The sequence below is a fragment of the Pseudophryne corroboree genome, chromosome 1 (assembly GCF_028390025.1).
Source record: "Pseudophryne corroboree isolate aPseCor3 chromosome 1, aPseCor3.hap2, whole genome shotgun sequence".
Classification (NCBI taxonomy): domain Eukaryota; kingdom Metazoa; phylum Chordata; class Amphibia; order Anura; family Myobatrachidae; genus Pseudophryne; species Pseudophryne corroboree.
Genome location: NC_086444.1, coordinates 876,154,082 through 876,168,485, shown reverse-complemented (window position 1 = coordinate 876,168,485; position 14,404 = coordinate 876,154,082). Strand labels below are relative to the sequence as shown.

The 14,404-nt window shown below is 46.1% G+C and overlaps 1 protein-coding gene across 3 annotated transcripts in view; it reads right to left on the bottom strand.

The window, feature by feature from the left end:
* Positions 1-14,404, bottom strand: part of TMPRSS9 (transmembrane serine protease 9) — a 316,106-nt gene that overhangs the window by 49,190 nt on the left and 252,512 nt on the right. For all 3 annotated transcript variants that reach the window (XM_063920081.1, XM_063920080.1, XM_063920082.1), the window contains 2 exons: positions 5,610-5,781; positions 5,176-5,441 (listed from right to left, as the gene is read on the bottom strand). In XM_063920081.1, coding sequence (XP_063776151.1) covers positions 5,176-5,441; positions 5,610-5,781 — 438 coding nt within the window. The remainder of the gene's footprint in view (positions 1-5,175; positions 5,442-5,609; positions 5,782-14,404) is intronic.

The window sequence follows — 14,404 nt, the reverse complement described above, 5'->3', positions numbered from 1 at the left end:
ATGAGTTCGTATCCCACGTCCAACTGAGGCACCAAATAGTGTCTCAACCCGACGTGCCACTGACCTCACTACAACACACCATAGCTGCAATAAGACTATTCATTATGGGTAATCTTAAAATTTCACAATTTAATTGTGGTCTTATCTATGTGGGTAGGACGACACGAAAATTAAGAACTAGGTTTCTTGAACACAGACGCAATATTCAAAAAGGTTTTGTGTTCCATAGCGTCTCTAGACATTTTTCAGACAAACACCAAAAAAATCCAGAAGATATAAAATTAATTGGTATTGAGACAATACCACCGACAGCACGCGAAGGAGATAGATATAGAAAGTTATGCCTGAGGGAGAACTACTGGATCCACAAGTTGAGGACCCTAATGCCGGAGGGCCTTAATGAATGCATTGAATTCGACCTAGGATGAGAAAAGTCAATATTTATTAATCAAAAAAATCATGCTATAGATGTTTCGGGTACCCAGTTTCTTTCTGCTTTAAACCCTTTACACAATCTCTATTAATGAAGGTTATAGATGGGTACTATATTTTGATATTTTCTCTAAGTTTTTTTGTGAAATTTTAAGATTACCCATAATGAATAGTCTTATTGCAGCTATGGTGTGTTGTAGTGAGGTCAGTGGCACGTCGGGTTGAGACACTATTTGGTGCCTCAGTTGGACGTGGGATACGAACTCATGGCAGTCACCAGTGCGCAGTCAATAGAGAATAAATTTATTTTATTCCTCACGTTTATACACGAGCGACATAAGGACTCATGACGTTATGAGCTAACAAGAATATAGGTTACTCATGACCTTCATCCTGACGTTTGTTTTACTTTGACCACTTTTTGTGTCTCTCTTTCTTCTTTTTTCCTATATTTATTTTATTTTAGCTATGGAGATAATATTAAATATCAAGTTCTACATGTACTTCCGAGTGTCTGTCAGCTTACAAATACAGGTCTGAATCTCTTCCACACACAGCAGGGCCAGTGGCACACTGAGTTAGATCACTGAATAGCATCCCTCCACAGACCCCAGTTCGAATCCATGATGGTCAGATAGATACAGTTTAATCATTTATTCATTTATTCTTTATTTTTTTATTTATTTTTACTCTTGATTTATTATTATTATTTTTGAAACTATGTTTCATCGTCTGCTTTATTTTATTCTATCCTATTCTATTAGATAATATATGTCCTCTGCTCAGAACTATAGTAGATTGTCAACATCAAATAAGTAAACTATGTTTAAATGTCATCACAGGTGACGGCTAATTAGCTCCTGCTTCTCATTGTAGTAATTGTCCATTAGAAAACCTTCTGCACAACATTGCAATCCCTATGCAGAGGTTTAATCTGTGGATTTATATTGTTTCTGTTCACGGGTCAATTCTGCCATATGCTTCGATTGTTTTCTATAACAATGTGTTTTTTAAACTGTGTTATTTTGAGAGCGAACGGGTATGTAATGTGTTTCATAGGGCAGTTGCCTTAATTGTTAATCACTGACATCTGCATGTCATCAGTAGCTCAGGCTTTAAATACTGGTAAATGTGGAGGCAGGATCATACCTTTGAAAAAGTCACGTGATCGTGACGAAACGCGTCAGGACTCCGCCTCCAAACTAGCACACCTGGTCCAAGGTGTTACACTGCCGTGCAAACCCTCCTTGGTTTCCAATTTCAGCCTATTACCGGCTCGTCACCGTACAGGCTGCCGTCCATCTCACCACTGCAACTGGTGAGCATTACCGGACTTTGCTTCCATCCAGCCGCAAGCTTATACCATCTCCTCACCGCGACGAGTGACTACTGACAGGCTGTCTACTAGATATCGTCCCTCCGCTGTGCAACAATTTGGGCAAAGCAGGATTGTTTTGGCCGGGGACGCTCGGCCGAAATTTATACCAGCCCAATCGGAGAGGTACTATACACACACATCACCATCTGCCGGGTGACATATACGAGGTAACCATTTCTCTGGGACTGCACCGCATTGAGTTTCTTTTTTCTGAACTTTATATTGGACCTTTATTGCCATATACCATATACCAGTTATCACTACTCCATATACCTTTGAGACAGATACAGGTGTGCTTTTATTTTAAGTTTGTTTTATTAACCACATGTCATTTTTAATAAATTTAATACCTTTATAGTACACGTTTGCTCTTTTTGTACTTAACTACTGACACACAGCGCAGCCTCTCTTGTTGTTTCACCTGTCACTGAGCTGGTGGCTGCAGGACCAACAATTGAGCAGGGGTCGTCCCTTCTGGATATCCAACTGGGTCCTGCTGACGACGGATGCCAGTCTGAAAGGTTGGGGCGCGTTGTTGGAGCAACACTCTCTTCAGGGTCGGTGGACCAAGGAGGAGTCGCTACTCCCGATAAACATTCTGGAACTGCGGGCAGTGTTCAATGCGTTGACAATGGCCTAGCATCTAATACAGAACAGACCTGTTCAAGTACAAGTACATGGCGGCACTCGAAGCCGCATGGCAATGAAAGAAGTATCAAGGATTCTTCAGTGGGCAGAATGCCATCTGCCGGCCATATCAGCAGTGTTCATTCCGGGCGTTCTGAACTGGGAGGCGGACTATCTCAGTCATCAGGACGTGCACGCCGGAGAATGGAGCCTCCATCCAGAGGTGTTTCAACTTCTCGTGGACAAGTGGGGCCTCCCAGATGTGGACCTGATGGCATCTCGACACAATCACAAGGTTCCGGTCTTCGGAGCAAGGACAAGGGATCCTCAAGCGGCGTTCGTGGATGCTCTGTCAATCCCGTGGAACTTTCGGCTGCCGTATGTGTTCCCTCCAGTGTCACTCCTGCCCTGAGTAATATGGAAGTTCAAGCAAGAAAGAGGAAACCTTCTTCTAGTCGCTCCAGCGTGGCCCAGATGGCAGTGGTTCTCCGATCTACAGGACCTCTCGTTGGATCGTGCCCTTCTACTTCCACAACGACCAGACCTCCTCGTTCAGGGCCTGTGTGTTTACCAGGATTTGGCCCAGTTGGCTTTGATGGCATGGCTCTTGAAGCTTCCGTCCTGAGGGCCAAGGGTTTTTCTGAAGCAGTCGTTCGAACTATGTTGAAGGTCCGTAAGCCGGCTTCTGCTCGGATATACCCTAGGGTCTGGAATGCTTACTTTACTTGGTGTGCGTCTCACAATCATGACGTTTTCAAGTTTAGTACGGCCAAACTGTTGGCCTTTCTACAACAAGGCCTGGATTTGGGCCTGCGTCTGGCCTCCCTCAAGGTGCATATCTCTGCCTTGTCGGTTTGGTTTCAGAGAAAGATCGCTACCCTACCTGATGTCCATACATTCACTCAGGGTGTGTTGAGGATTCAGCCTCCTTATGTTCCACCTGTGGCTCCTTGGGATTTGTTGGTGGTCTTGGAGGCCTTACAAGAGTCTCTGTTTGAGCCTCTTACATCTGCTGACCTTAAGTGGCTTTCCCTTAAGGTGTTGTTTTTTCTGGCTATTGCTTCAGCTAGGAGGGTCTTGGACTTGGGTACCTTATCCTATAAGTCTCCCTATTTGATTTTTCACCGTGACCGGGCGGTGCTTCGAACACGCCCGGGTTATTTACCCAAGGTGGTGTCTTCCTTCCACCTTAACCAGGAGATTGTGGTTCCGGCCTTTGATTATCCTGAGTTGTCTTCCAAAGAGCGGTCTTTGGATGTGGTACGGGCTCTCCGTATCTATGTGAAGAGAACTTCCTCCGTTAGGAAATCCGATTCTCTTTTTGTGTTGTTTGGTTTTTCACAAACGTGGCTGGCCTGCTTCCAAGCAGACTTTGGCCAGATGGATTAGAATGGTGATTGCACATGCTTATGTACAGGCTGGTCGTCCGGTTCCTGCTACCAGTAAAGCCCATTCTACTCAGTCGGTTGGACCGTCGTGGTGCCACCCTTGAACAATTGTGCAAGGCGGCTACGTGGTCCTCAGGGAACACGTTTATAAGGTTCTATGCCTTCGATACCGCCGCTTCCCAGGATGCTTCCTTTGGACGCCGGGTTCTTGTGCCCACTACAGTGCATCCCCTCCAGTGAGGAACTGCTTTAGGACATCCGCGATGTAATTCCTTGTGGAGCCCAGTGTACCCCGCAGCAGAAAACGAGATTCATGGTAAGAACTTACCGTTGTTAAATCTCTTTCTGCGAGGTACACTGGGCTCCACAAGGCGCCCACCCTGACGCACTTAGCTTTTTTGGGTTGGTATTGGCATAGCCGCTGACACCCTCTCCTGCGGTGAGTGTGTGATGTAATTGGCTACGATCGGTTGTCGTCTCTGGTACCTGCTACTGCATTGGGCTGGTTAATGAAACTGAGCTTACTGGCATGGAGGCGGGGATATAGAGGAGGCGGCGCTGTGCATCTTGGGAACAGTCAAAAGCTTTGAGCCTGTTGGTGCCTCGGCTCAAGATCCTACTCTACACCCCAATGTTAACCCTTGTGGAGCCCAGTGTACCTCGCAGAAAGAGATTTAACAACGGTAAGTTCTTACCATAAATCTAGTTATTTATTTATTTATTATTTATTTGCTTTTCAATTATGATGGGGACAGTGGTGTGATGGAAACATCATGGCATAACCAGTACACCTCATGGAGAAGAGTATGTGTCATGGACTCAGGAGGTAACTCTCTTCTATTAGTATAGTCCAGGCCTGGCCAACCTGTGGCTCTCCAGATGTTGTGAAACTATACATCCCAGCATGCCCTGCCACGGTTTTAGCATTCCTTAATAGCAAAACTGTGGCAAAGCATGATGGGACTTGTAGTTTTACAACAGCTGGAGAGCCACAGGTTGGCCAGGCTTGGTATAGTCAATGAAAATGATTGAGATTTAGGACTTATATCACCACCACTCCAGAAATTGCAAATGGGTGCTCCTTAAATCCTCTCCTGAAGTTAATCTGGCATATGAGTTGGGTTTTAAAGTTCCCTTCACCCACAATTATACTTACCTCTCCGGAGTCCCGCATCGGCCAGCGCTTCAAAGCAGCATAAATCACTGGAATAATGGCACTGCGGTCATTTTCCTGGTGATTTGTGCCTGTGCAGTAGAGAAGTCACTGGGAATGTGGCATGGACGCCAGAAAGGAGAGGGCTTTGACCTGACAGTAATCCTCAGAGCACAGTGTGTCTGATGACTGATTACCTCCTTCCTTAGTGGAGCCCCAGCCTGTGATAAAGCACTTTGTTCCCTCTGGGAAGCTGTGACTGGTGTCTGGAAGGCAGATAGGCTTGATGAGATTTGTGAAGGAGAGGGTTGAAGGCAGTTCCAGAAGGGCCACATCATTATCCAGTGTATAGACATTGTAAAAGGGGTGTTTGTGGATGCGGAAAATCTTCTCTACTCTTCCTTCTACCCCATTGAGGAAAGGGGTACCCAGGTATGCTGCCCATAGCTTGGGATCACTGTAACTGTGAATGGAAAATAGAATAGTTATAATTTACTGCTATAGTACCTTGAAGAGTAATTCTTCTCTCCTCTAGCCCTCTCTCGTTTTACATAATAATTCTAATATCTCATCCATCCCTATCTAATAGACAGTACCAATACCCAACATGGAAAGCCCTGCCAATAGCTACATGTCAAAGCAGTGGGCAGCAGACAGCAGCCACCGGTCCGAGATCAGCACTGCTCCACATTTGTGCTCCTTTCTCCGCAGCCACAGGCTAACTTGCCACGGCCATTCTCCTCGCAAGGAACCGCTGCCTCCCACTATCTTATTAAAAGGTAGTGCAGGGGCTGAGCCACAATCTGGGAAAGAGAGACAAAAAGAAGTGTTACATAGAAAATATACCCTATTTATAAAAACAGTTTATTTCTGATTACTTTGAGTATACTTACTGACTGACGCATCTGGATCTAAGTTATTCAGCACAGAGAAACCAAACGTATTTACATTTGCATTGAGCAGTATGGAAGTGGACATAAAAATGGGGGTAATTCTGAGTTGATCGCAGCAGGAAATTTTTTAGCAGTTGGGCAAAACCATGTGCACTGCAGGAGAGGCAGATATAACATGTGCAGAGAGAGATAGATTTGGGTGTGATGAGTTAAATCTGCAATCTAAATTGCAGTGTAAAAGTAAAGCAGCCAGTACTTATCCTGCACAGAAACAAAATAACCCACCCAAATCTAACTCTCTCTGCAAATGTTATATCTGCCCCCCTGCAGTGCACATGGTTTTGCCCAACTGCTAAAAAAAATTCCTGCTGCGATCAACTTGGAATTACCCCCAGTGTTAGCAGTTGGGCAAAACCATGTGCACTGCAGGGGAGGCAGATATAACATGTGCAGAGAGAGATAGATTTGGGTGGGGTGTGTTCAATCTGCAATCTAAATTGCAGTGTAAAAATAAAGCACAGAAACAAAATAACCAACCCAAATCTAACTCTCTCTGCAAATGTTATATCTGACCCCCCTGCAGTGCACATGGTTTTGCCCAACTGCTAAAAAATTTCCTGCTGCGATCAACTTGGAATTACCCCCAATATGTATTACTCATCATCTCTCAGATAACCCATTGGGAGAGAGCCTCAGCAATCTATCATGATACAGAGTACACTGCTTCCCTTCAACCATGGTTTACTTAAGAATTATTTTAAATGCAGCAATATCTCAGTACATTGATCTATGTAACGTATCACTATAGTTAAGTACGGAATTTAGGTATATGTTTTTTAATCTATGCTTTACTTCTGCAACACTAAATACTTCCTAGCCTTAAAAATGTATGTTTATAAATGGTAATATTATTCAAAGAGAAGAAAGCACCTTTACTTCCTCTTATGTATTCATTCGATTTGTCAGTGATGGGCAACGGACAGCTTGCCGATCCTTCATCTGCTGCCCCCTGCTGTTTCTGGCTTTCTGCCCCATCAGTACTTTATTGTGCTTCTTACACCATGGGACCTGCTCTTATTTTCTACCTTATCCCCATTCGTCACTGTTTTTACTCTCTGCCTTATCCCCTCTGCCACAGCTCTTACTCTCTGTTTTATGCCCCTTTGCCACAGCTCTTGCTCTCTGCCTTATCCCCTCTGCTACAGCTCTTACTCTCTGTTTTATGCCCCTTTGCCACAGCTCTTACTCTCTGCCTTATCCCCTCTGCCACAGCTCTTACTCTCTGTTTTATGCCCCTTTGCCACAGCTCTTACTCTCTGCCTTATGCCCATTTGCCACAGCTCTTACTCTCTGCCTTATGCCCCTCTGCCACAGCGCTTACTCTCTGTCTTATGCACCTTTGCCACTGCACTTACTCTCTGCCTTATGCTCCTTTGCCACAGCTCTTGCTCTGCCTTGTGCCCCTTTGCCACAGCTGTTACTCTCTGCCTTGTGCCCATTTGCCACAGCATTTACTTTCTGCCTTGTGACCATTTGCCACAGCTCTTACTTTCTGCCTTGTGCCCATTCACCACAGCTCTTAATCTCTGCCTTATGCCGATTTGCCACAGCTGTTACTTTCTGCTTTATGCCCCTTTGCCACAGCTCTTACTGTCTGTCTTATGCCCCTTTGCCACAGCTCTTACTCTCTGCCTTGTGCCCATTTGCCACTGCTCTTACTCTCTTCCCCTGTTCCCCCCTCCGTCCATCGACGTGTAGGTGCGCTCCTCAAAGGCTGGGTAAAAGGTCAAAATAGTAGATGACAGAAGGGATAACTGGGTTATGCAAGGTTAGTGGGTGGGTGGGTGGGTGGTCTGGGCAAACTGCATTGTCTCTTAATGCATAGAGAGATGGGCAGTCCTTCAGCCATGGGTCCCCAGAGGTTTCCTCCACAAGGGTTTTTTTCCTCTTCTGAGTGCTGAAGGATGACTCTTCATGAGTCATGAGGTTTCCACCATCTTGTTCCTCTTATAGGACAAGTTTGTAAGATTACTAGACCAATCTTAGTCTGAAATTCCCTATTTTATAGTGCAGAGTAAATAATAATAATAATAACAATAAATACAAAGTAATAATAATAATAAGAAAAACTGGCTACAGTTTACTTAAAATAAAAATAGACATATAGGCTGTGGTGTAATCCAGGGCGAGTTTGTAGTCAAATTTCAACTCGAAACTTCTCGCACCTTTTACTGTCACGGTGTATGAGTCTTTTTTTTTTTAGGGGTATTTCTTTTGTTGTGGAACTACAGGTACCAGTGGACCCTTTAATTCCCTACATGCTAGTACCTGTTGTTCTCCAAGTACCAGCATGTGGAAGGCTTACTGGGACTTGTAGTTCCACAACAAAAGACAATATTCTTTTTTTACACTTTTACGGCTATTAGCCCACCATCCTATTACAAGCCGCTAGCGGCGTGTCTGTATTACTACACTTCAGCAGCTAGATTTCTGCATGTATCCCTGTGTTCAGCGTCAGCTGCTGCATAATTAGTAGTTTGCCTCTGTGTATCTAGCTGTCCAGCTGCACATCCTGTACTTTAATCATTACATCTCTGGATTCCTTGGGCTGATTGGAGCACCCACATATAAATTGCCTTCCTGGTCACTTCCAATCTGCTGGTGATAGTTCCTGCTACATGTGAGAACCTGTCAGCCCTGTGAACTCCTCAGATTCAAATACCCTGTCTAGATAATTTCCCTGGTTGGATCCAGCTTGCCTAGAATGTAGGTTTTGTGTGGAGCTTCCACACAGACTCTTGCCTTTCACACTTATTTCATTATTGTTATCACCTTGTGCATTGTTGTATTTATATACGGTTTGGTTGCTTAATCACCTTGTGCATTGTTGCATTTATATATGGTTTGGTTGCATAAATCACCCTGTGCATTGTTGCATTTACATACAGTCTGTGTTCTATACCACCCTGTGCATTGTTGCATTTACATACAGTTTGTGTTAACTATTATTCCAACCTGTGCATTGTTGCACTCACGTGCATTCGTTTCTAATCTCTGTGCATTGAACAGTGTTATCAAGGTTGTGTTCAGTGAACATCTCACCGTACAGCATTTACTCTTGCCCAGCCTCCAATAGTCGCCTTGTCCTTACATAAGACCTGGGTGCATCTGAGTACAGGATGGACCTAATTCACCCTGGAAAGGCGGCTGCTAAAGGTGAAGCCTAGCATCACAGGAGGCTAAAAGAATTCTGGGAAAGGGTAATTGCATGAGCATCACCAAGCGCCACCTGGAAGCCCTTAGAACACCATAGTCCATGTGACACATCCACAGCCTACGGATGGCGGGGACAGCCTCAGGCTTCATCCCTGGCCCTTGGGAGCCTGGAGGGGGGACCCCTTTATTTAAGGGGTCCCCAATCCCCCAGGGAACACCGGCCAGTGGTGACTAGTTGGGGTGTGTGATGCTGCGGCCGCAGGGATCTATATAAATGTGTCCCAAGGCAGCGGCATCACCTCCCTGGCTAGTGGAGCCAGGTGCTGGTTTTAAAAATATGGGGGTCCCCTACTTCTTTTATCCCTGGTATTTTTAGAACCAGGACTGGTCCAAGAGCCCGGTGCTGGTTGTTTAAATATGGGGAACCATAGTCATTCCCCCCCCCCCTTATTTTTGCAACCAGGACTGACTCAAAGAGCCCGGGGCTGGTTATGCTTTTAGGGGGGACGTGCATGTCATTTTGTTTTTTTACATTTTTAACTATTTCTTTACTTTCCAGACAGAAGCATGCACAGATCTCACTGATCTGTGCATGCTTCTGTCAAACTCACCAGCCAGAACCTGGTCTATTTTTAGACTAGTTTTTGGTAATGTTTTGTGTGCGAGTTACAAACTCACATTACATTACATTACATTGCCCGAGATCTATCGGTTGTATTGGAAAACATCTGAATGTGAGTTGTCATGTGTGAGTTTGTAGTAAGGTCTGAAATGTTTACTCACATCCGCATTCCACTACATTGGTCGAGTTTGCAAAACATGCGAGTTTAGCACTAAACTCGCACATTTGTGCACACTCGCACTTCATTACATTTGGCCCTTATTTTTTAAATATATTTTTCTTGAAGTTGTCTTTATTTTTAGTAATAAATCCTCTCAAAAGGTGAAGAAATGACACATATTTGGGGAGACAAAAATATTAGGAGAGTTCAGAACCATGCATTGCTTATTCTACACAAGAGAATACCAGGCGAGCTGGGGCTGACTGGCAACTTTTAGCCTGGGGGCAAATGAAATGAAGTGGCCCTGGCTTCTCTACCAGCGCACGGCAATGGCAAAGTGGATGTGGCAGATAAAAAACTGCAGGCGTGGTTTATCCAATTGGGATGCAGTTTCAATGTCTAGTGAAATATCTGAAAAATCATTATGTCTAAGAATAATACATCGCCTACCAGCTCTGTGTGACAAACAGAAACTATTCTAATGACTTACTGTATATAAAACATAGGAAGCAATGGGTCTAATTGAGATGTGGATGGAGTGGCAGTCACTTCCTTGGAAGCAGTAGTGATAGCGCTGTATGGTAATGCAGCAGGAGGCGTTTATTACAAGCAGACGCCTCCTGCTGCAGTAGTGATCTGACCTGCATCCTAGGATGCCGGCATCGGATCACTGACTCCCCATCGGACAGCTTGCGGAAATCCCTGGCCTCTTCTCTCCCCTTAAACAGCAGCGACATGCCTCCTTTATGGGAAACTGAGGGCGTTTCCACCTCTCCCCGCCCCAAAATGGCAGCAGACTGTCTATCACTGACAAGCTGCTGCCATCCTACTTCCTACATCGCAGGACGCCAGGACCCATTTGTGCACGAACCCAACAGGTCCTGCGCATGAACAAAGTACCGGTAATAAGTAGCAACATTAACTGGACCAGAATGAAATACAATATACTGTAGAATACCCACTTCATATCACCTCCCTCTTTCAATGTCCAAATTACATAAAATGTATATCAAGACAAAAAAAATAAGAAGGTGCAGATCAAAAATAAGATTTTACTCACCGGTAAATCTATTTCTCGTAGTCCTTAGTGGATGCTGGGACTCCGTAAGGACCATGGGGAATAGCGGCTCCGCAGGAGACTGGGCACAACTAAAAGAAAGCTTTTGGTCTAACTGGTGTGCACTGGCTCCTCCCTCTATGACCCTCCTCCAGACTTCAGTTAGGATACTGTGCCCGGAAGAGCTGACACAATAAGGAAGGATTTTGAATCCCGGGTAAGACTCATACCAGCCACACTAATCACACCGTATAACTCGTGATACAATACCCAGTTAACAGCATGACAAAAACTGAGCCTCTCAACAGATGGCTCAACAATAACCCTTTAGTTAAACAATAACTATATACAAGTATTGCAGACAATCCGCACTTGGGATGGGCGCCCAGCATCCACTACGGACTACGAGAAATAGATTTACCGGTGAGTAAAATCTTATTTTCTCTGACGTCCTAAGTGGATGCTGGGACTCCGTAAGGACCATGGGGATTATACCAAAGCTCCCAAACGGGCGGGAGAGTGCGGATGACTCTGCAGCACCGAATGGGCAAACTCTAGGTCCTCCTCAGCCAGGGTGTCAAACTTGTAGAATTTAGCAAATGTGTTCGACCCCGACCAAGTAGCTGCTCTGCAAAGTTGTAGAGCCGAGACTCCTCGGGCAGCCGCCCAAGAAGAGCCCACCTTCCTCGTGGATTGGGCTTCACTGATTTAGGATGCGGCAGTCCAGCCGCAGAATGTGCAAGCTGAATCGTACTACAGATCCAGCGAGCAATAGTCTGCTTTGAAGCAGGTGCACCCAACTTGTTGGGCGCATGCAGGATAAATAGCGAGTCAGTCTTTCTGACTCCAGCTGTCCTGGAAACATACATTTTCAGGGCCCTGACTACGTCCAACAACTTGGAAGCCTCCAAGTCTTTAGTAGCCGCAGGCACCACGATAGGTTGGTTCAGATGAAAAGCTGATACCACCTTAGGGAGAAACTGGGGACGAGTCCTCAATTCTGCCCTATCCATATGGAAAATCAGATAAGGGCTTTTACATGACAAAGCCGCCAATTCTGATACACGCCTGGCCGAAGCCAAGGCCAACAACATGACACTTTCCACGTGAGATATTTCAATTCCACGGTTTTAAGTGGCTCAAACCAATGTGACTTTAGGAAATCCAACACCACGTTGAGATCCCAAGGTGCCACTGGAGGCACAAAAGGGGGCTGAATATGCAGCACTCCCTTAACAAAAGTCTGAACTTCAGGTAGTGAAGCCAGTTCTCTCTGGAAGAAAATCGATAGAGCCGAAATCTGGACCTTAATGGAACCCAATTTTAGGCCCATAGTCACCCCTGACTGTAGGAAGTGCAGAAAACGGCCCAGCTGAAATTCCTCCGTTGGGGCCTTCCTGACCTCACACCACGCAACATATTTTCGCCAAATGCGGTGATAATGGTTTGCGGTCACTTCTTTCCTAGCTTTAATCAGCGTAGGAATGACTTCCTCCGGAATGCCCTTTTCCTTCAGGATCCGGTGTTCAACCGCCATGCCGTCAAAAGCAGCCGCTGTAAGTCTTGGAACAGACAGGGCCCCTGCTGCAGCAGGTCCTGTCTGAGCGGCAGAGGCCATGGGTCCTCTGAGATCATTTCTTGAAGTTCCGGGTACCAAGCTCTTCTTGGCCAATCCAGAACAATGAGTATAGTTCTTACTCCTCTTCTCCTTATTATCCTCAGTACCTTTGGTATGAGAGGAAGAGGAGGGAACACATAAACCGACCGGTACACCCACGGTGTCTTTAGAGCGTCCACAGCTATCGCCTGAGGGTCTCTTGACCTGGCGCAATATCTTTCTAGCTTTTTGTTTAGGCGAGACGCCATCATGTCCACCTGTGGCCGTTCCCAACGGTTTACAATCAGTTGAAAGACTTCTGGATGAAGTCCCCACTCTCCCGGGTGGAGGTCGTGCCTGCTGAGGAAGTCTGCTTCCCAGTTGTCCACTCCCGGAATGAACACTGCTGACAGTGCTAACACGTGATTTTCCGCCCATCGGAGAATCCTTGTGGCTTCTGCCATCGCCGTCCTGCTTCTTGTGCCGCCCTGTCGGTTTACATGGGCGACTGCCGTGATGTTGTCTGACTGGATCAGTACCGGCTGGTTTTGAAGCAGGGGTTTTGCCTGACTTAGGGCATTGAAAATGGCCCTCAGTTCCAGAATATTTATGTGTAGGGAAGTCTCCTGACTTGACCATAGTCCTTGGAAGTTCCTTCCCTGTGTGACTGCCCTCCTGCCTCGAAGGCTGGTATCCGTGGTCACCAGGACCCAGTCCTGTATGCCGAATCTGCGGCCCTCTTGAAGATGAGCACTTTGCAGCCACCACAGCAGAGACACCCTGGTCCTTGGAGACAGGGTTATCAGCCGATGCATCTGAAGATGCGATCCGGACCACTTGTCCAACAGGTCCCACTGAAAGGTTCTTGCATGGAACCTGCCGAATGGAATTGCTTCGTAGGAAGCTACCATTTTCCCCAGGATTCGCGTGCAGTGATGCACCGACACCTGTTTTGGTTTTAGGAGGCCTCTGACTAGAGATGACTGCTCCCTGGCCTTCTCCGGGAGAAACACTTTTTTCTGTTCTGTGTCCAGAACCATCCCCAGGAACAGTAGACTTGTCGTAAGGACCAGCTATGACTTTGGAATATTTAGAATCCAGCCGTGCTGTTGTAGCACCTCCCGAGATAGTGCTACCCCGACCAACAACTGCTCCCTGGACCTCGCCTTTATCAGGAGATCGTCCAAGTACGGGATAATTAAAACTCCCTTCTTTCGAAGGAGTATCATCATTTCGGCCATTACCTTGGTAAATACCCTCGGAGCCGTGGATAGACCAAACGGCAACGTCTGGAATTGGTAATGACAATCCTGTACCACAAATCTGAGGTACTCCTGGTGAGGATGGTAAATGGGGACATGCAGGTAAGCATCCTTGATGTCCAGTGATACCATGTAATCCCCCTCGTCCAGGCTTGCAATAACCGCCCTGAGCGATTCCATCTTGAACTTGAATTTTTTTTATATATGTGTTCAAGGATTTCAAATTTAAAATGGGTCTCACCGAACCGTCCGGTTTCGGTACCACAAACATTGTGGAATAGTAACCCTGTCCTTGTTGAAGTAGGGGCACCTTGACTATCACCTGCTGGGAATAATCTTGTGAATTGCCTCTAGCACTGCCTCCCTGCCTGAGGGAGTTGTTGGCAAGGCCGATTTGAGGAAACGGCGGGGGGGAGACGTCTCGAATTCCAGCTTGTACCCCTGAGATACTACTTGAAGGATCCAGAGATCCACCCGTGAGCGAGCCCACTGATTGCTGAAGTTTTTGAGACGGGCCCCCACCGTACCCGGCTCCGCCTGTGGAGCCCCAGCGTCATGCGGTGGACTTGGAGGAAGCGGGGGAGGACTTTTGCTCCTGGGAACTGGCTGTATGCTGCAG